Source organism: Ixodes scapularis, unplaced genomic scaffold (genome assembly GCF_016920785.2).
Source record: "Ixodes scapularis isolate PalLabHiFi unplaced genomic scaffold, ASM1692078v2 PGA_scaffold2__306_contigs__length_199485367, whole genome shotgun sequence".
Classification (NCBI taxonomy): domain Eukaryota; kingdom Metazoa; phylum Arthropoda; class Arachnida; order Ixodida; family Ixodidae; genus Ixodes; species Ixodes scapularis.
The window spans coordinates 63,076,838-63,099,560 of record NW_024609857.1 but is presented as its reverse complement, the minus strand read 5'-3'; the positions used below and the strand labels follow the sequence as shown (position 1 = coordinate 63,099,560).

At 51.6% G+C, this 22,723-nt stretch overlaps 3 protein-coding genes across 3 annotated transcripts in view; 1 reads left to right on the top strand and 2 right to left on the bottom strand.

Moving 5' to 3' along the window:
• Nucleotides 1-22,723, bottom strand: part of LOC120835975 — a 387,414-nt gene that overhangs the window by 138,712 nt on the left and 225,979 nt on the right. The gene's annotated exons all lie outside the window — the stretch shown is intronic.
• Nucleotides 1-22,723, bottom strand: part of LOC120837130 — a 213,803-nt gene that overhangs the window by 120,418 nt on the left and 70,662 nt on the right. The window lies entirely within an intron of this gene.
• LOC121836742 lies at nt 18,683-19,756 on the top strand. The gene is made up of 2 exons (XM_042291897.1): nt 18,683-19,087; nt 19,189-19,756. Exons 1-2 carry the CDS (start codon nt 18,795-18,797, stop codon nt 19,604-19,606), a joined length of 711 nt encoding a protein of 236 aa, XP_042147831.1. The 5' UTR covers nt 18,683-18,794; the 3' UTR covers nt 19,607-19,756.

The following is a 22,723-nucleotide window of genomic DNA, read 5'->3' as shown; positions in this document are numbered from 1 at the left end:
TGGATGTGAAGCCCGGCCGCCACTGCAGTGTGTTAATGACGAGCGACATCTCCCGGAAATGTGTTGACGTCGACACTCCTAGATGCAGCTTTCAAGGGCGAGAGTGCCTCGGCGCCGGATGTGAAATTTGGCCTGCCACTGCAGTGTGTTAATGACGGGTGACATCTCCCGGAACCGTGTTGACATCGTCACTCCTAGGTGCGGCTTTCAAGGGCAAGAGTGCCTCGGCACTGGATGTGAAGCACGGCCGCCACTGCAGTGTGTTAATGACGAGCGACATCTCCTGGAAGCGTGTTGACGTCGTCACTCCTAGATGCAGCTTTCAAGGGCGAGAGTGCCTCGGCGCCGGATGTGAAATTTGGCCTGCCACTGCAGTGTGTTAATGACAAGCAACATCTCCTGGAAGCGTGTTGACGTCGTCACTCCTAGGCGCGGCTTTCAAGGGCAAGAGTGCCTCGGCACTGGATGTGAAGCCCGGCCGCCACTGCAGTGTGTTAATGACGAGCGACACCTCCCGGGAATGTGTTGACGTTGTCACTCCTAGGTGCAGCTTTCAAGGGCAAGAGTGCCTCGGCACTGGATGTGAAGCCCAACCTGCCACTGCAGTGTGTTAATGACGAGCAACATCTCCTGGAACCGTGTTGACGTCGTCACTCCTAGGTGCAGCTTTCAAGGGCGAGAGTGCCTCGGCGCCGGAAGTGAAATTTGGCCTGCCACTGCAGTGTGTTAATGACGAGCAACATCTCCTGGAAGCGTGTTGACGTCATCACTCCTAGGCGCGGCTTTCAAGGGCAAGAGTGCCTCGGCACTGGATGTGAAGCCCGGCCGCCACTGCAGTGTGTTAATGACGAGCGACATCTCCCGGGAATGTGTTGACGTTGTCACTCCTAGGTGCAGCTTTCAAGGGCAAGAGTGCCTCGGCACTGGATGTGAAGCCCGGCCGCCACTGCAGTGTGTTAATGACGAGCGACATCTCCCGGGAATGTGTTGACGTTGTCACTCCTAGGTGCAGCTTTCAAGGGCAAGAGTGCCTCGGCACTGGATGTGAAGCCCAACCTGCCACTGCAGTGTGTTAATGACGAGCAACATCTCCTGGAAGCGTGTTGACGTCGTCACTCCTAGGTGCAGCTTTCAAGGGCAAGAGTACCTCGGCACTGGATGTGAAGCCCAACCTGCCACTGCAGTGTGTTAATGACGAGCAACATCTCCTGGAAGCGTGTTGACGTCGTCACTCCTAGGTGCAGCTTTCAAGGGCAAGAGTGCCTCGGCACTGGATGTGAAGCCCAACCTGTCAATGCAGTGTGTTAATGACGAGCAACATCTCCTGAAAGCGTGTTGACGTCGTCACTCCTAGGTGCAGCTTTCAAGGGCGAGAGTGCCTCGGCACTGGATGTGAAGCCCAACCTGCCACTGCAGTGTGTTAATGACGAGCAACATCTCCTGGAAGCGTGTTGACGTCGTCACTCCTAGGTGCAGCTTTCAAGGGCGAGAGTGCCTCGGCACTGGATGTGAAGCCCAACCTGTCAATGCAGTGTTTTAATGACGAGCAACATCTCCTCAAAGCGTGTTGACGTCGTCACTCCTAGGTGCAGCTTTCAAGGGCAAGAGTGCCTCGGCGCCGGAAGTGAAATTTGGCCTGCCACTGCAGTGTGTTAATGACGAGCAACATCTCCTGGAAGCGTGTTGACGTCGTCACTCCTAGGCGCGGCTTTCAAGGGCGAGAGTGCCTCGGCACTGGATGTGAAGCCCGGCCGCCACTGCAGTGTGTTAATGACGAGCGACATCTCCCGGGAATGTGTTGACGTTGTCACTCCTAGGTGCAGCTTTCAAGGGCGAGAGTGCCTCGGCACTGGATGTGAAGCCCAACCTGTCAATGCAGTGTGTTAATGACGAGCAACATCTCCTGAAAGCGTGTTGACGTCGTCACTCCTATGTGCAGCTTTCAAGGGCGAGAGTGCCTCGGCGCCGGATGTGAAATTTGGCCTGCCACTGCAGTGTGTTAATGACGAGCAACATCTCCTGGAAGCGTGTTGACGTTGTCACTCCTAGGCGCGGCTTTCAAGGGCAAGAGTGCCTCGGCACTGGATGTGAAGCCCGGCCGCCACTGCAGTGTGTTAATGACGAGCGACATCTCCCGGGAATGCGTTGACGTTGTCACTCCTAGGTGCAGCTTTCAAGGGCAAGAGTGCCTCGGCACTGGATGTGAAGCCCAACCTGTCAATGCAGTGTGTTAATGACGAGCAACATCTCCTGAAAGCGTGTTGACGTCGTCACTCCTAGGTGCAGCTTTCAAGGGCGAGAGTGCCTCGGCACTGGATGTGAAGCCCAACCTGTCAATGCAGTGTGTTAATGACGAGCAACATCTCCTGAAAGCGTGTTGACGTCGTCACTCCTAGGTGCAGCTTTCAAGGGCGAGAGTGCCTCGGCGCCGGAAGTGAAATTTGGCCTGCCACTGCAGTGTGTTAATGACGAGCAACATCTCCTGGAAGCGTGTTGACGTCGTCACTACTAGGCGCGGCTTTCAAGGGCGAGAGTGCCTCGGCACTGGATGTGAAGCCCGGCCGCCACTGCAGTGTGTTAATGACGAGCGACATCTCCCGGGAATGTGTTGACGTTGTCACTCCTAGGTGCAGCTTTCAAGGGCGAGAGTGCCTCGGCACTGGATGTGAAGCCCAACCTGTCAATGCAGTGTGTTAATGACGAGCAACATCTCCTGAAAGCGTGTTGACGTCGTCACTCCTAGGTGCAGCTTTCAAGGGCGAGAGTGCCTCGGCGCCGGATGTGAAATTTGGCCTGCCACTGCAGTGTGTTAATGACGAGCAACATCTCCTGGAAGCGTGTTGACGTCGTCACTCCTAGGCGCGGCTTTCAAGGGCAAGAGTGCCTCGGCACTGGATGTGAAGCCCGGCCGCCACTGCAGTGTGTTAATGATGAGCGACATCTCCCGGGAATGCGTTGACGTTGTCACTCCTAGGTGCAGCTTTCAAGGGCAAGAGTGCCTCGGCACTGGATGTGAAGCCCAACCTGCCACTGCAGTGTGTTAATGACGAGCAACATCTCCTGGAAGCGTGTTGACGTCGTCACTCCTAGGTGCAGCTTTCAAGGGCAAGAGTACCTCGGCACTGGATGTGAAGCCCAACCTGCCACTGCAGTGTGTTAATGACGAGCCACATCTCCCGGAAATGTGTTGACGTCGTCACTCCTAGGTGCAGCTTTCAAGGGCGAGAGTGCCTCGGCACTGGATGTGAAGCCCAACCTGCCACTGCAGTGTGTTAATGACGAGCAACATCTCCTGGAAGCGTGTTGACGTCGTCACTCCTAGGTGCAGCTTTCAAGGGCAAGAGTACCTCGGCACTGGATGTGAAGCCCAACCTGCCGCTGCAGTGTGTTAATGACGAGCGACATCTCCCGGGAATGCGTTGACGTTGTCACTCCTAGGTGCAGCTTTCAAGGGCAAGAGTGCCTCGGCACTGGATGTGAAGCCCAACCTGCCACTGCAGTGTGTTAATGACGAGCAACATCTCCTGGAAGCGTGTTGCCGTCGTCACTCCTAGGCGCGGCTTCTAAGGGCGAGAGTGCCTCGGCACTGGATGTGAAGCCCGGCCGCCACTGCAGTGTGTTAATGACGAGCGACATCTCCCGGAAATGTGTTGACGTCGTCACTCCTCGGTGCAGCTTTCAAGGGCGAGAGTGCCTCGGCACTGGATGTGAAGCCCAACCTGCCACTGCAGTGTGTTAATGACGAGCAACATCTCCTGGAAGCGTGTTGACGTCGTCACTCCTAGGCGCGGATTTCAAGGGCAAGAGTACCTCGGCACTGGATGTGAAGCCCGGCCGCCACTGCAGTGTGTTAATGACGAGCGACATCTCCCGGAAATGTGTTGACGTCGTCACTCCTAGGTGCAGCTTTCAAGGGCAAGAGTACCTCGGCACTGGATGTGAAGCCCAACCTGCCACTGCAGTGTTAATGACGAGCAACATCTCCTGGAAGCATGTTGACGTCGTCACTCCTAGGCGCGGATTTCAAGGGCGAGAGTGCCTCGGCACTGGATGTGAAGCCCGGCCGCCACTGCAGTGTTAATGACGAGCGACATCTCCCAAAAATGTGTTGACGTCGTCACTCCTAGGTGCAGCTTTCAAGGGCGAGAGTGCCTCGGCGCCGGATGTGAAATTTGGTCTGCCACTGCAGTGTGTTAATGACGGGTGACATCTCCCGGAACCATGTTGACGTCGTCACTCCTAGGTGCAGCTTTCAAGGGCGATAGTGCCTCGGCACTGGATGTGAAATTTGGCCTGCCACTGCAGTGTGTTAATGACGGGTGACATCTCCCGGAACAGTGTTGACGTCGTCACTCCTAGGTGCAGCTTTCAAGGGCGATAGTGCCTCGGCACTGGATGTGAAATTTGGTCTGCCACTGCAGTGTGTTAATGACGGGTGACATCTCCCGGAACCGTGTTGACGTCGTCACTCCTAGGTGCAGCTTTCAAGGGCGATAGTGCCTCGGCACTGGATGTGAAATTTGGCCTGCCACTGCAGTGTGTTAATGACGGGTGACATCTCCCGGAAATGTGTTGACGTTGTCACTCCTAGGCACGGCTTTCAAGGGCAAGAGTGCCTCGGCACTGGATGTGAAGCCCGGCCGCCACTGCAGTGTGTTAATGACGAGCGACATCTCCCGGAAATGTGTTGACGTCGTCACTCCTAGGTGCAGCTTTCAAGGGCGAGAGTGCCTCGGCGCCGGATGTGAAATTTGGCCTGCCACTGCAGTGTGTTAATGACGGGTGACATCTCCCGGAAATGTGTTGACGTTGTCACTCCTAGGCACGGCTTTCAAGGGCAAGAGTGCCTCGGCACTGGATGTGAAGCCCGGCCGCCACTGCAGTGTGTTAATGACGAGCAACATCTCCCGGAAATGTGTTGACGTCATCACTCCTAGATGCAGCTTTCAAGGGCGAGAGTGCCTCGGCGCCGGATGTGAAATTTGGCCTGCCACTGCAGTGTGTCAATGACGAGCGACATCTCCCGAAAATGTGTTGACGTCGTCACTCCTAGATGCAGCTTTGAAGGGCGAGAGTGCCTCGGCGCCGGATGTGAAATTTGGCCTGCCACTGCAGTGTGCTAATGACGAGCAACATCTCCTGGAAGCGTGTTGACGTCGTCACTCCTAGGCGCGGCTTTCAAGGGCAAGAGTGCCTCGGCACTGGATGTGAAGCCCGGCCGCCACTGCAGTGTGTTAATGACGAGCGACATCTCCCGGAAATGTGTTGACGTCGTCACTCCTAGATGCAGCTTTCAAAGGCGAGAGTGCCTCGGCGCCGGATGTGAAATTTAGCCTGCCACTGCAGTGTGTTAATGACGAGCAACATCTCCTGGAAGCGTGTTGACGTCGTTACTCCTAGGTGCGGCTTTCAAGGGCAAGAGTGCCTCGGCACTGGATGTGAAGCCCGGCCGCCACTGCATTGTGTTAATGACGAGCGCCATCTCCCGGAAATGTGTTGACGTCGTCACTCCTAGATGCAGCTTTCAAGGGCGAGAGGGCCTCGGCGCCAGATGTGAAGCCCGGCCGCCACTGCAGTGTGTTAATGACGGGTGACATCTCCCGGAACCGTGTTGACGTCGTCACTCCTAGGCGCGGCTTTCAAGGGCAAGAGTGCCTCGGCACTGGATGTGAAGCCCGGCCGCCACTGCAGTGTGTTAATGACGAGCGACATCTCCTGGAAATGTGTTGACGTCGTCACTCCTAGATGCAGCTTTCAAGGGCGAGAGTGCCTCGGCGCCGGAAGTGACATTTGGCCTGCCACTGCAGTGTGTTAATGACGGGTGACATCTCCCGGAACCGTGTTGACGTCGTCACTCCTAGGCGCGGCTTTCAAGGGCAAGAGTGCCTCGGCACTGGATGTGAAACCCGGCCGCCACTGCAGTGTGTCAATGACGAGCGACATCTCCCGAAAATGTGTTGACGTCGTCACTCCTAGATGCAGCTTTCAAGGGCGAGAGTCCCTCGGCGCCGGATGTGAAATTTGGCCTGCCACTGCAGTGTGTTAATGACGAGCAACATCTCCTGGAAGCGTGTTGACGTCGTCACTCCTAGGCGCGGCTTTCAAGGGCAAGAGTGCCTCGGCACTGGATGTGAAACCCGGCCGCCACTGTGGTGTGTTAATGACGAGCGACATCTCCCGGAAATGTGTTGACGTCGTCACTCCTAGGTGCAGCTTTCTAGGGCGAGAGTGCCTCGGCGCCGGATGTGAAATTTGGCCTGCCACTGCAGTGTGTTAATGACGAGCGACATCTCCCGGAAATGTGTTGACGTCGTCACTCCTAGATACAGCTTTCAAGGGCGAGAGGGCCTCGGCGCCGGATGTGAAATTTGGCCTGCCACTGCAGTGTGTTAATGACGAGCAACATCTCCTGAAAGCGTGTTGACGTCGTCACTCCTAGGCGCGGCTTTCAAGGGCAAGAGTGCCTCGGCACTGGATGTGAAACCCGGCCGCCACTGTGGTGTGTTAATGACGAGCGACATCTCCCGGAAATGTGTTGACGTCGTCACTCCTAGGTGCAGCTTTCAAGGGCGAGAGTGCCTCGGCGCCGGATGTGAAATTTGGCCTGCCACTGCAGTGTGTTAATGACGAGCAACATCTCCCGGAAATGTGTTGACGTCGTCACTCCTAAGTGCAGCTTTCAAGGGCAAGAGTGCCTCGGCACTGGATGTGAAACCCGGCCGCCACTGTGGTGTGTTAATGACGAGCGACATCTCCCGGAAATGTGTTGACGTCGTCACTCCTAGATGCAGCTTTCAAGAGCGAGAGGGCCTCGGCGCCGGATGTGAAGCCCGGCCGCCACTGCAGTGTGTTAATGACGAGCGCCATCTCCCGGAAATGTGTTGACGTCGCAACTCCTAGATGCAGTTTTCAATGGCGAGAGTGCCTCGGCGCCGGATGTGAAATTTGGCCTGCCACTGCAGTGTGTTAATGACGGGTGACATCTCCCGGAACCGTGTTGACGTCGTCACTCCTAGGCGCGGCTTTCAAGGGCAAGAGTGCCTCGGCACAGGATGTGAAGCCCGGCCGCCACTGCAGTGTGTTAATGACGAGCGACATCTCCCGGAAATGTGTTGACGTCGTCACTCCTAGATGCAGCTTTCAAGGGCGAGAGTGCCTCGGCGCCGGATGTGACATTTGGCCTGCCACTGCAGTGTGTTAATGACGGGTGACATCTCCCGGAACCGTGTTGACGTCGTCACTCCTAGGCGCGGCTTTCAAGGGCAAGAGTGCCTCGGCACTGGATGTGAAGCCCGGCCGCCACTGCAAAGTGTCAATGACGAGCGACATCTCCCGAAAATGTATTGACGTCGTCACTCCCAGATGCAGCTTTCAAGGGCGAGAGTGCCTCGGCGCCGGATGTGACATTTGGCCTGCCACTGCAGTGTGTTAATGACGAGCAACATCTCCTGGAAGCGTGTTGACGTCGTCACTCCTAGGCGCGGCTTTCAAGGGCAAGAGTGCCTCGGCACTGGATGTGAAGCCCGGCCGCCACTGCTTTGTGTTAATGACGAGCGCCATCTCCCGGAAATGTGTTGACGTCGTCACTCCTAGGTGCAGCTTTCAAGGGCGAGAGTGCCTCGGCGCCGGATGCGAAATTTGGCCTGCCACTGCAGTGTGTTAATGACGAGCAACATCTCCTGGAAGCGTGCTGACGTCGTCACTCCTAGGCGCGGCTTTTAAGGGCGAGAGTGCCTCGGCACTGGATGTGAAGCCCGGCCGCCACTGTGGTGTGTTAATGACAAGCGACATCTCCCGGAAATGCGTTGACGTCGTCACTCCTAGATGCAGCTTTCAAGGGCGAGAGGGCCTCGGCGCCAGATGTGAAGCCCGGCCGCCACTGCAGTGTGTTAATGACGAGAGACATCTCCCGGAAATGTGTTGACGTCGTCACTCCTAGATGCAGCTTTCAAGGCCGAGAGGGCCTCGGCGCCGGATGTGAAGCCCGGCCGCCACTGTGGTGTGTTAATGACAAGCGACATCTCCCGGAAATGTGTTGACGTCGTCACTCCTAGATGCAGCTTTCAAGGGCGAGAGGGCCTCGGCGCCGGATGTGAAGCCCGGCCGCCACTGCAGTGTGTTAATGACAAGCGATATCTCCCGGAAATGTGTTGACGTCGTCACTCCTAGATGCAGCTTTCAAGGGCGAGAGGGCCTCGGCGCCGGATGTGAAGCCCGGCCGCCACTGTGGTGTGTTAATGACAAGCGACATCTCCCGGAAATGTGTTGACGTCGTCACTCCTAGATGCAGCTTTCAAGGGCGAGAGGGCCTCGGCGCCGGATGTGAAGCCCGGCCGCCACTGTGGTGTGTTAATGACGAGCGACATCTCCCGGAAATGTGTTGACGTCGTCACTCCTAGATGCAGCTTTCAAGGGCGAGAGTGCCTCGGCGCCGGATGTGAAATTTGGCCTGCCACTGCGGTGTGTTAATGACGGGTGACATCCCCGGAACCGTGTTGACGTTGTCACTCCTAGGCGCGGCTTTCAAGGGCAAGAGTGTTTCGGCACTGGATGTGAAGCCCGGCCGCCACTGCAGTGTGTTAATGACGAGCGACATCTCCCGGAAATGTGTTGACGTCGTCACTCCTAGGTGCAGCTTTCAAGGGCGAGAGTGCCTCGGCGCCGGATGATAAATTTGGCCTGCCACTGCAGTGTGTTAATGACGAGCAACATCTCCTGGAAGCGTGTTGACGTCGTCACTCCTAGGCGCGGCTTTTAAGGGCGAGAGTGCCTCGGCACTGGATGTGAAGCCCGGCCGCCACTGTGGTGTGTTAATGACAAGCGACATCTCCCGGAAATGCGTTGACGTCGTCACTTCTAGTTGCAGCTTTCAAGGGCGAGAGGGCCTCGGCGCCGGATGTGAAGCCCGGCCGCCACTGCAGTGTGTTAATGACGAGCGACATCTCCCGGAAATGTGTTGACGTCGTCACTCCTAGATGCAGCTTTCAAGGGCGAGAGGGCCTCGGCGCCGGATGTGAAGCCCGGCCGCCACTGTGGTGTGTTAATGACAAGCGACATCTCCCGGAAATGTGTTGACGTCGTCACTCCTAGATGCAGCTTTCAAGGGCGAGAGGGCCTCGGCGCCGGATGTGAAGCCCGGCCGCCACTGCAGTGTGTTAATGACAAGCGACATCTCCCGGAAATGTGTTGACGTCGTCACTCCTAGATGCAGCTTTCAAGGGCGAGAGGGCCTCGGCGCCGGATGTGAAGCCCGGCCGCCACTTTGGTGTGTTAATGACAAGCGACATCTCCCGGAAATGTGTTGACGTCGTCACTCCTAGATGCAGCTTTCAAGGGCGAGAGGGCCTCGGCGCCGGATGTGAAGCCCGGCCGCCACTGTGGTGTGTTAATGACGAGCGACATCTCCCGGAAATGTGTTGACGTCGTCACTCCTAGATGCGGCTTTCAAGGGCGAGAGTGCCTCGGCGCCGGATGTGAAATTTGGCCTGCCACTGCAGTGTGCTAATGACGGGTGACATCCCCGGAACCGTGTTGACGTTGTCACTCCTAGGCGCGGCTTTCAAGGGCAAGAGTGCCTCGGCACTGGATGTGAAGCCCGGCCGCCACTGCAGTGTGTTAATGACGAGCGACATCTCCCGGAAATGTGTTGACGTCGTCACTCCTAGGTGCAGCTTTAAAGGGCGAGAGTGCCTCGGCGCCGGATGTGAAATTTGGCCTGCCACTGCAGTGTGTTAATGACGGGTGACATCCCCGGAACCGTGTTGACGTTGTCACTCCTAGGCGCGGCTTTCAAGGGCAAGAGTGCCTCGGCACTGGATGTGAAACCCGGCCGCCACTGCAGTGTGTCAATAACGAGCGACATCTCCCGAAAATGTGTTGACGTCGTCACTCCTAGGTGCAGCTTTCAAGGGCGAGAGTGCCTCGGCGCCGGATGTGAAATTTGGCCTGCCACTGCAGTGTGTTAATGACGAGTAACATCTCCTGGAAGCGTGTTGACGTCGTCACTCCTAGGCGCGGCTTTTAAGGGCGAGAGTGCCTCGGCACTGGATGTGAAGCCCGGCCGCCACTGTGGTGTGTTAATGACAAGCGACATCTCCCGGAAATGCGTTGACGTCGTCACTCCTAGATGCAGCTTTCAAGGGCGAGAGGGCCTCGGCGCCGGATGTGAAGCCCGGCCGCCACTGCAGTGTGTTAATGACGAGCGACATCTCCCGGAAATGTGTTGACGTCGTCACTCCTAGATGCAGCTTTCAAGGGCGAGAGGGCCTCGGCGCCAGATGTGAAGCCCGGCCGCCACTGTGGTGTGTTAATGACAAGCGACATCTCCCGGAAATGTGTTGACGTCGTCACTCCTAGATGCAGCTTTCAAGGGCGAGAGGGCCTCGGCGCCAGATGTGAAGCCCGGCCGCCACTGCAGTGTGTTAATGACAAGCGACATCTCCTGGAAATGTGCTGACGTCGTCACTCCTAGATGCAGCTTTCAAGGGCGAGAGGGCCTCGGCGCCGGATGTGAAGCCCGGCCGCCACTGTGGTGTGTTAATGACAAGCGACATCTCCCGGAAATGTGTTGACGTCGTCACTCCTAGATGCAGCTTTCAAGGGCGAGAGGGCCTCGGCGCCGGATGTGAAGCCCGGCCGCCACTGTGGTGTGTTAATGACGAGCGACATCTCCCGGAAATGTGTTGACGTCGTCACTCCTAGATGCAGCTTTCAAGGGCGAGAGTGCCTCGGCGCCGGATGTGAAATTTGGCCTGCCACTGCAGTGAGTTAATGACGGGTGACATCCCCGGAACCGTGTTGACGTTGTCACTCCTAGGCGCGGCTTTCAAGGGCAAGAGTGCCTCGGCACTGGATGTGAAGCCCGGCCGCCACTGCAGTGTGTTAATGACGAGCGACATCTCCCGGAAATGTGTTGACGTCGTCACTCCTAGGTGCAGCTTTCAAGGGCGAGAGTGCCTCGGCGCCGGATGTGAAATTTGGCCTGCCACTGCAGTGCGTTAATGACGAGCAACATCTCCTGGAAGCGTGTTGACGTCATCATTCCTAGGCGCGGCTTTCAAGGGCGAGACGAGAGTGCCAAGGCAAGGAAGGCATGGCCCTTCCTCGCCTTGGTCGGTTCGCCCGTCTGGTGCATTACTACTCTCAAGCTAACCTAACCCACCTGCCTATGTTGAACCACCTGGCCCCGTGGTCCATGGTGCTCGAGGACAACTCTGAGGACGACATGTTAGAACTATGGCGCGAATTCATGAAGGCCATCGTGGCTGAATGTGTCCCAAACTCCTCTGCACGATGCAGGCAACAAGCCCCTTGAATCACACATAACAATATCAAAGTGTCAAGATGAAAGTGCCAACTCTTTCAGAGAGTGTGGAAGTGCTCCTGCACAACTAGTTTCAAGGCGGCCAAGAGCACCCAGAAGGTAATCAAACTAGTAATGCAAAACTACGGATAGTACTATCGATAGTATCGACAGTCGCCAGAAATCTGACTATCGATAGTAAAGAAACTATCGATAGAACTATCGATAGTCGATTATCAAAAAACTATCGATAGTACTATCGATGGTCGACTATCGAAAAACTATCGATAGTGCTATTGATAGTCAATTTATCGATAGTTTTGCATCACTAAATCAAACGCCTCATACACATATCCTACAGGAAGTATGCCTACGATGTTGCAGCATGCACTGCTCAGAACCTAAATTTTTCTGAGCCTTCTTCAGATCTCAACGGAAGTCCTCCTATATCCGACCGAACCTCACAGAGGACAACCATTCAATCACCGACCCCACTGCCATTGCTGATCTCTTCAACCAGCACTTCTTATCTGTCTGTCCTCCTGAAAACCTCCTCCCAACGCCCGCTTTCGACCCACCTGCACTACCCAGCTCCATATCCTCTATCACAATAACTAATGTAGGCAATAAATTCTCTCGCTCTACCCAAGTCCTCCCAAATGCCGGCCATGATAGCCCATCCCTCCTAAAGCTCTCCTCTTCTATACTTATGCCAATTTTAACCATGTTGTTTCAGAAAATTGTTGACTCTGGCACAGTCCCTTAAGCGTGGAAACATTGTCATCACACCTGTCCTCAAAAGTGACCTCAGCACCAATTCGACAGGCTCCTGTCACCCTATAACCTCCATATCAGCTGTCTGCAGGACCCTCGAAAGAATTATAAACAAAAAATGAAAGCCGCTTACAACTCCCTGTAACTCCGAATTAGAGCGCAGCTCTTGAGGAGGAGGAGGGAAGGGCACTGGGGGGGGTTAAACTAACCAGGGGGGGGGTCACGTGACCTTGGGGGTCACGCGACCCCCAATGCCGATGATGTCATCACTGACGTCACTGATGACGTCATCAGTGACGATGACGATGCCGGTACCGATGACGTCATTAGTGACGTCACTGATGACTTCACCAGTGATGATGACGATGACGATGCGAATGTCGGTGACGTCATCAGTGACGTCGCTGATGACGTCATCAGTGATGATGACGATGACGATGCGGATGCCGGTGACGACATCAGTGACGTCACTGATGACGTCATCAGTGATGATGACGATGACAATGCGGATGTCGGTAACGTCATCATGATGATGGCGATGCGGATGCCGGTGACGTCATCAGTGATGATGACGATGACGATGTGGATGCCGGTGACATCATCAGTGATGACGATGACGATGTGGATGCCGGTGACGTCATTCGTGATGATGACGATGACGATGTGGATGCCGGTGACGTCATCCGTGATGATGACGATGACGATGTGGATGCCGGCGACGTCATCAGAGATGATGACGATGACGATTCGAATGCCGGTGACGTCATCAGTGATGATGACGATGACGATGTGGATGCCGGTGACGTCATCAGTGATGATGACGATGACGATGTGGATTCCGGTGACGTCATCAGTGATGATGACGATGACGATGCGGATGCCGGTGACGTCATCAGTGATGATGACGATGACGATGTGGATGCCGGTGACGTCATCAGTGATGATGACGATGACGATGTGGATGCCGGTGACGTCATCAGTGATGATGACGATGACGATGTGGATGCCGGTGACGTCATCAGTGACGATGACGTCATCGGGGGGTCACGCGACATCGGCGGGGGTCACGTGACCTCGAGGAGGTGGTCACGTGACCTCGAGGAGGGGGTCACGTGACCTCAGTGGAGTCACGTGACTTCGGGGGGTCACGTGACCCCCCCACGAGGTCATGTGACCCCGGTGGGGGGGCTCGCGCGGTGCATTATGGGACATTTCCCATGATGCACCGCGCGGTTACGCCGACGGCGACGGCGACGCCGCTCAAGCCGGAAACGGGCCCCTAAGAGCTGCGCTCTAAAAGATCAATTAGAAGCAAACAGCTTACTCAATAAGGCACAACGCGGTTTCAGGCAGGGACGAAGCTGTGAAACCGCCCTCGCAGTTGCCGTTTACACCATCAGCTCACATCGACAATCGTGTTCCATGAGAACTAATCCAGCTAAACTTCTCCAAGGCCTTCGATCGGATCAGCCACACGCTCCTATGCAACAAACTCTGCAACGTTGGAATCCAAAGTACCCTCCTGCATTGGTTATATGACCTTGTCTCAGTCAGAACTCAGCGAGTGATCTTCCATGGATCAGCGCACCTCCCCCTTTCTTCTCTGGCGGGTGTTGCTGTGGCACGCTTTCCAGATCAGTGCACGTCCCCCTCCCCTTTTTTCCTCCCTTCCTTTAAGTATTTGTATATTGTACCAGCCAATTGCCTCCAGAAAGGTGGCAAGGGCACACAGTAAGCATGGCCTCCCTGCCTTTCCTTGTTGCCTGCACGCCTGGTATGAATTCACTTGAGTGCAATAAAAACTATTCTACTGACAGCGCAAGGTGGGGTCTAGTATGACACTTCAAGCCGCACCAGCGATAAGGCCCTCACGGTCCGAGCTGTCCGGGAACGAACGGAGTGGCTGCTGACGCTGTTCCAGCAGCAAGACAATGCCAACATCAAGAAGTATGTTGTCGTTCAATTATTCATAAGACTTTTAATTGTAGTATGTATTGGATGTACCCTTTATGGCGGGCAGTCGCTTGCGATGCAGTTGCTGTTATGACTGTATCTTGTTGCTGCAGATCAGGCACAGAAGAGCAGTACTCCGAGAAAGAAGTGCTTCTCCAAGAGGTCGCCAACCTTGTACGAAGTTTTTCACCGGCGAAGAACAAACCATTGCAGAATGCTGTGAAAACCACTGCGACGATGCGGCAAGATGGCGCCGCAGAAACAAGGGCAGCGGCCGAAGGCAGGTTTTAGGGTCACGCTTTGTTTACGTAGTATCGTCAGGGGTGGCACTCGATTGGTCAAACAATGTTTTAGCAAACGCCGACGCATCAAAAGACACTTTAGTGAATAGTCGGCCGCCGTGAAGCGGCGTTTACGGGTGGGCCAAGTGGGTTAACATTTTTGTAATGAACCACCGCGAGTGCAGCAAGGGGGTGGGTTAACATGCGCCCCCGTTTAAACAGTTAAGCCCGAACCACATGGGGCGTATTATTCTCAACGAGATTACGCGCATTTTAGCGGGCGTAATCGTGGCGTCTAGCGGACATTTTTTTCGTAGGAAGGAAGAGGGGAAGGTCGCCGACCCACATGCGGCGCTTCCCGTCGGCGTCTCGTCGTATAGCGCGGTGTTGTCAACCTGTAGCTTGAAAATAAGAGTACATCAAACCCGAAACTTGAGTTAAACTCAGTTAGCCTTTTGTATTGACTTGTTATCTAACGCATAAATATGCTTCAAAGCTATTACGTGTCAACATATTTTGTCTCTCTCAGTATTGACATGCCAAATTTGTTATCATCATCATTAAAAACATTACGTGCTCAGCTTTGTTCCTCGTACTTTTGTTTTTAGTTATTTTCAGTATTTTCCTTTTTCTGTCCGTTTGCATTGTGTTTTCTACCGGACTCCGCAAGGATGGAGCGTGAGCTAGAAGCGCTTCTGCTACAAAAGAAGGTAGCGTTGCTACAATTAATGCGCGAAAAGAGGAACCGGAGCGAGCGGACCTGTTGGCTTCGCTCGATTTTTCTCAAGAGGAAAGAGGAAAGGCTCTACCACACTGCCGTAAGTAGAAGAGCCTATAAATATTGACTTTTAGTAGACTTCCGACACCCCCAAAACGATACTCCAAACGATACGATGCGTGCCAAAGGCGGCGGCGATCGCTTCGATCCCACTTTAGACTGTCCGCACAAATCGCATTCTTAAATCTTATCGCTCTAGGAATTACTACAGAGGTGCCTGAAGGTGGTGGAAGCTTTCACTAAAATTGTGGAAAGATTGGCTCACATGAGTAAATCAAGAAAATCAAAAACTGTTTTTCCTGTACTTTACATGTACAGTTAAATAATATTTTGTGTCGCTACGGCGCTTATTTTGGCCAAATAAAGTAAAGAATTTACAGTTGGGACCAGATGCCAAAGTTTCAGATCTTTCCGTCCTCCGATTTAAAAGAAGTTTGCGATTTTTGTAAACCTTCATTGAGAGAATAGACAAGGTTCTCAGTAAAAGACGCCATTCATGTCCATAATTAAAAAAAATCAAAATCAGGCATCCAGTTGAAAACATTTGCGCTACTATTGGACAGAGACACTGTTCGGTGATATAGTCTAAGTTTACTGTCAGAAAAACATGGTTCTCTTTTCTCCAAAAACAAGCTGTATATTGACCAGGCAATCTAATTACAAGGATTTCCTGCTTGCTCAGATGAAGCTGATGAGACAAGGAGACGACCAGTTCTTCAAGAAGTTTTATCGGATGAGCCAAGCTACCTTTGACAAGCTGCACAAGCTGGTGCAGGCAGATTTGCAGTGCATGCACTGCATACGTGAGCCCCTGGCATCGGAAGAGCGACTCGCTATCACCCTGAGGTATGTGTAGTTTCCTACTGAGGCATGAATGGCAATGGTTCTTCAGAGGCAGACAGCCTGTTCTTTTGACCACATCTGCAGTGTCGTTTGAGCTCTTGTTTATAATCCAATGTAACGTTGACGGGCGCGCGCGCCCGACCTCGTTGCGTTACGTTGCTGCGAAAGGAGCTTCTATACTTCGACAACAGTCAAACGCAACGTAACGTAGCGCGCCTCGGCAACCGTCGGCGAAGCTTTCGACAAGGTAGGCTCTGCTCAAATTTTGGCGTCGGCTGGCGACGGTCGTTACCCAGAAGCCTTCATGCCAGCTCCTGTGATTGCCGTGCTCCCGTCGTTGCCCCAGTCAGGCATCGGTCAGGCGGAGTTGTATGTTCGTCTGCATGATATTCGCGCTTGTGTCATGGAGTGTAGCCGCTGGTGAGTTGGATGTGCTTGTGTTGGCGCACAGTTTGCCGATGTCATTCTGTTGATTCCGTTTGCTCGATGGAGTGAGCCGGCGCGTCGACGTATACCTGTCTCGGAGCCGTTAAAATATGTAGGCGTAACGACACCGCGAATATGCTTGAAGCTTTTCGACAAACATTGGCTTCCCATTTCGGTGTCATATCCGTGAGTTTTCGACGCAAAAGGCTAGTCATGAGGTTTGTGCACAAGACATATCATATGTTAGAAGCTGGTCGCTCCGAACCACCATCTACTTCTTTTTCGTTGATGTTGGTTGACACCACAATCGGCTAATATTGTTCTTCTTTTGCTGACCACGTATGACTTTCGTCAGGAAATAAATGCGTTTCTACACAAGTTACCTTCGTTATTTCCTCGTCTTCAAGCACACCAGAGTGCGGAGATATCAACTGCCGCGAATCGCAGCTTTTAACACATTTAACTGCTTTCATCATCACCGTCGAAAGGCAGCTGGGCAGCGCTGCATCTTGCGAACGGAAGCGGAAATTTGCCACCAGCGAGACCAAACCACGCAATCACCATGGAGACGCGCATGCGCAATGTGAAGCAATTCGTTGGAGTGCGTTGAACGACGCCAGACTATAAACACGGTTGACAATTCCTTTTGCAGCGTAACGCAGCGTGGCGAAGTGGACGACGAACGTCGTTTCACGTCGTCGGACGTTAGGTTCGTCAGTGTCGGTGTATAAACATACTCAATGCAAGTAGAAAACTACTTTTCCCCCATGTCGGGATTATGAATTTGCTTTGTTCTAACCACAGAAGTATGCTATAGCAGTAGCATTGCCATTTGCTCTGAATATTAATGATATAAATTACAAAGAACACTTAAAAAATGTAGGCCTTAACTGCATCCGGTAATTGAATATGTTCTTTACCTCAGCTACCTTGCATCCGGTCAAGATGTGAAGGACGTGGCCTTGGCGTACAGGGTCGGGCTGGAAACAGCTCGGCTGGCTGTTCACGAGACCTGTCACGCCCTCTGGGCCAGACTGTGCCCCATTTACATGAAGCTGAGCACTTTATTTTTAATACTGGTAGAATGATGTGACAAATTTAATTTGTTAGGAGATGTCCATAAGCGTGGCCTGCGGGGGAGGGGCATTGGGGCTCATGCCCCCCCTGGTAAAATCTGGGGGGACAGAGCCCCCCGGGCCGTGATCATTACCAAGACGCTGTTTACGTGCCATGTACAACGAGCTTCTAGTAGCAGCATGTAAACAAAACAATGCCCACGTTGCTTTTATTGACAAAATACATAGGAAATTGAATTCCAGCGTGCTTTCGTTAGCTTCAATCTCCAGTTCTGGCAAGAAGAGAACGTGCAGCACCCCCCCCCCCATGGGGGGGGTGCTGCATGGCAGAACATGGCAGAAGTAAGGCTAAGTACAACTGCTGTACTCTGGTACTAAGGCTAAGTACAACTGCTGCACTCTGGTGCATGGCAGAAGTAAGGCTAAGTACAACTGCTGTAACTTCCGAGTCAGTCTCTGTGTGGCCTATGCAGCAAGTTATGAATGTTTTGAGATTGAGGGTACAGCTTCTGTACTGCAACATTAAACCTAAAAGCTTGTAAGTACTAAAGAACCTTCCTTGTCCAGCACCAGTACACTGCCTTATCTCACATCAGGTGCATGCTAATGCTGAGACATTGACACTGGCGAAGCACATAAAAAACAGTCTGTGTAGTTGGGGCCTAAGACTCAACCTGTGTGCATGGTTTTGCATGTGTATCTGTCATTTTGTTTTATAGAACAAATATATAAATAAATTTGAAGCATGCATTGTCTACTCATATTCTTAGTGAAGTTGCAATATAGCAGTCTATTAAGAAAATCGCAACTGCCGGAAAAGTTTTCATAACAATAGCATTCAGCATAGACGGCATGAATACAACAGTGCTTTCTTCTATGTTTTGCTTTTTATGAATATAACAAAATGGGCACAAATGCAGCATGTACTTAGGGGCTCAAATTTAATATAATTTGTCCTATACATTGCTTCAGCTTAAATCCAGACGCAGCAGATGCTACAAGCGCGAGCATGTGGCCCTCAACAGTGCTTGTACCGCATGAGCGCGCGTGCTTGGCAGCGACGCTGAAAGCATGGAGCTCGCACTTGTAGCTTCTGCTAAAGGTTTGAAACCACGCTTTAGAGTTAATTGGTGGACAAGTTGGCATTGGAATAAGGAATACTAAAGGAATGGTTAGCTTGATGACATCTGAAAATGATTGCAGCACTGCAGCTGCAAATAATGATGAATGTGGGAACATTATTCAGTTGATCATCTCCAAGCAGAAGTTAGGCAAACATGGGATACTTTGTGTAATGTTATCATGAGCAGTTTTGTTAGCCACAACACCTCTTTTTTGAGCACACCTTCTTCATAGTGCTGATGGCGGTTGTCGATAGTGGCTACCGCTTCGTTTTAATCGACGTTGGGGCCGAGAGACGGCAGAGCGATGGGGGAATCTTCAAGGCATCTGATTTTGGGCAAGCTCTCGAGAACGGCACCCTCAACATCCCCGACCTGGGCAAGCTCCCCCGGTGCCAGGATCCTCGACTAGCCTCTCACGTCTTCGTCAGGGATGAAGCATTTCAACTAAGGCCCGATTTTCTGCGGCCATATCTCGCCAAGGACCTGACCGGGGAGAAGCGGGTGTTCAACTACAGGTTCAGCCGAGGAAGGTATGCCCAGATAACTAGTTGGTTAGCTTACATTACATGTAGCAACAACTGTGACAACATGAATTACAAAATCTGTCCACATTCATTCTTCCACCCCACAGAAGGTGCGCTGAAAATGCGTTCGGCATAATGGCGGCTCTGTGGAGAATCCTGTTGCGGACGATCAACCTGATTCCACAAAGTCTGGATTACGTCGTCAAGGCCACGTGTGTGTTGCACAACTACCTGCTGGAACACTGCGAGCATCCTGAAGGCTATGCAGATAAGGACGATAGTTTCGGGAACACTACAGAAGGGTCCTGGAGAGCGGAAACGTCGGAGGCTTCGAAGAAGCTGCTCTTCTCGATGCAGCCGACATTTTCTCGCAACTTCTCAGATGAGGCTGGGGCAGCTAGAGAAGTATACAACCACTACTTCTCTTGTCCACCAGGAGAGGTTAAGTGGCAGTGGAAGTTGCCTGGTGTAGACAAAGAAAAAATCCAGAGAGGCCTCGTGCAGAAAGGTGCAATGATGAAGTAAAGCCATGTTCCAAATTTGGTGTTGGAAGAATCGTTAAGAGCTCCAGTGATGAAAGTGGCATTCAACCTTTTGTAGCAGGTTCTGTAGCAGACAAAACATTAGTTTGGGGCAGTCACTGATTCTTTTGGAGCAGATGCCAACATCAGTTAGCACATCACTTGAAAATTAAAAAAAACTGATTGCATCGCTAAATGAGTTCATCTTTAATAAGGACTGAAGGTTCTTTGATACTGGAGCATAATATTTATTATCTTTTGTAATGAGAATAGATAAGACACCAAAGGAAGATAGAGCGTTTTTTTTTGTTTTTTTTAGAAATGACCTTTTAGTCAGAGAAGGTTCCGTTTACAATGGGTACTAAAGAATTGATAAAAAATGAGTGAGTGCAACACTTCAGTTGCGATAAAGCTCCTCTCCCCTCACTCTTTTGCAGCTGGTAGTTTCTTTAACCTGTGTATGTAAGTTCTGTAAGATGGTTGCAAAAACCAGCTTGTCTATCAACGAGACATGCATCCCTGAAGTTTTATGAACCTACCAAATTTAAGACTTCATTATTATGAACTGCCAAAGCAACCACCGCCAAATATTATGAAAACCTACACTGCTGCAAGTGATACGTCTTCTTAGTGGCGTTGGAACCAGCGAAAGGTGAAAGTCTGCTGTTTTTTCAATCGACAGCTTCACAACATTGACTACTATGTATTCACATATAGACCCACATTTTCTTTATCAGCACAATTTTTTAAAATTGAAGATCAGCTTATCATTAAGACAAAAAAAGAAAAAGTAGACCTGGACTAGTATTAAGCATAATTAATGAGCCTATAGTGCTAACCCAGCAGCTCACCCATGTCAGCTGCTGCACCTAGCACTATGATGCAAAGCGGTGAAGCTTGGCACGCGTCCGCTGGTGAGAGGCGGCACGGAGGCTTGCGGCAGGCATGATAATTTAATGATCTCGTCAGGAGTACAAGACCCTGGTTCTCTCTCCTCACAGTAGCCACCATCCTACAATTTGGCCGAGTTTTCTCGCAACTTTTAGTTCCTCACATCGCTGACATTGCCTGAAAATTTAGAATATGTCGGCCATCAATTCCTCAGCACATCAACCTACCAGCGCGGTTGACGAGTAATCTCAACTCTTTGTTTCGCTTTAAAGGGAAGCTGAAGAGGTTTTTCAAAAAATCGAGTTAGAGGTAAATTCTAGATTATTTTTATTCGTGAATTTGAACCTCACGTTCGGTTTCCCCGAAGATGTAACCAAACATGAGAAACACGAAAAACTGCAAACCAGTCGTTGTATCATAGAAGGATCTTTCGGCCGCCAAGTGTGTGTCGCTCATGCGGGCAGCGCATGAGCGACACACACTTCCCCTAGCTTTCACAGTGGGATGCTTAAAACATTAATAAGTTGACTACAGAGTCGCATGAATACAAATCTTTATGTCACGACAGACCGCTTGCAATGTCACTTTGGCCTCACCAATGGAGAGACCAGTTCCCCTTGCGCTTTTCTGTCTCAGCTGTTGATGACAGACAAATCTTTGAGATGTAACAGCAGGCGTCCTTGTCCTCAATACTTTATTAGGCTCCGGAACTGTTTTAAACAGATTTAAAGGGACGTTGAAGTCAATTTCAAGTTTGCAGTTGGTGTCGCCACAGAGCTATTAATGCTGTTCTGTGCGCAGACTGGGTTTCACAGCATCAGAAACCCATAAAGCAGGCCCACTAAATAACACCTAAGCCAGACTATTCCATTTCAACCAGCTAGTTGCGACTTCCTGAAAAGTCAGCATGCTTCCTGTGGTGTTTGACTTTGGAGCTTGGCAACACCTGCAAGGGTATGGGCAGCAAAGTGCTATGTGCAGTGGTTTTGGATCAGAATTAAATGGGGGGGCTAGTTGGTCGGACATCTAGACGGTGGTTTTAAAAGTGCAAAGGACTAAGAAGAGAAGAAAGGGACAGGACAGGAAGCGCTCTGTCCTGTCCCCTCCTCCTCTTCTTAGTCCTTTGCACTTTTAAAACCACCGTCTAGGTGATTTTGGAAACACAATTAAGGGAAAACTGCCTTAGAACAGTAAGCGTCTGTTTTCAAGGAATGAAAACACTATTTTAGCCCACTGTACGTAACACAAGTATAACATGTTTCATGGTCAGATGAAAAAAAAATAAAACCACCATTCTCAATTTCAACACAGTAAAATCGAAAAGAATTAACAGGAATGATGAGAGGATGTCCTGTCATCACCCTTTGCGTTTCTTTCCATTCATTATTATTTACCAGCACATTCTACTTCGTCAAGTGAGAAATTCGGGTAGTGTGAATATTGATGAAAGCATCACATTTTATATTGTATCTTAAAGGATGCCTACGTGTATGTGGATTGTCTTAGGTGCCTTTTTCAAGCAGTGTATCCATGGCTTGTTTCTAAACATTACGGACACTCCAGAAAAGATCCTGAAGTCAATGTATGTGTCAGCCTCGCTTTCTTTGACGCTGTTTCTTCCCAAGATGTTCACCTCAAACCAACTAGCCCAACACCTCACATTGTTGCTCGCCAGTTGTTGAGGTGGTGTGTGCAGAAACAGAGGAAGCAGTTCCAGTCATGGATAGGCCCATTTCTCCTTTGCCATCCACAAGCCAGGTTCATGCTGTGCACCAAGGTGAGGAACCATTTCAGAACTGTTTAGTCACTAGCCAAGTGCTTTGAATCCAATCCAATTTGCTAGAATGGGGTGGTAATTATAGAACAAGACTGTCCTTAATTCAATGAACTAGTGAGGGAGTGCATTTAGTGTGAAGCTGTGTAGGTGTTACGAAAATTGTAGGTAGCAAAGGAGAAGGAAAAAGTCTGTGTAGTAGAGTCTAGCTCGCATTAAGCTTGAGTGCACATGTTAACGACTATCACTGATATGAGAAAAGTTCAAGCTACGTTTGACATCACAAGACTTCATATCTTTCGCACCAGGTGGTGCAAAAAGGTGAAAGTCCCTGGTGGCTATTCCAGAGTGGCAATCCAGCATCTCTGTTTATGTAAAGTGTGAGCTGTTATTCACAGTATTTGCATAACTATGAGAAGTTACTCAGATTATCATATGCAATACAAACTCTATTAA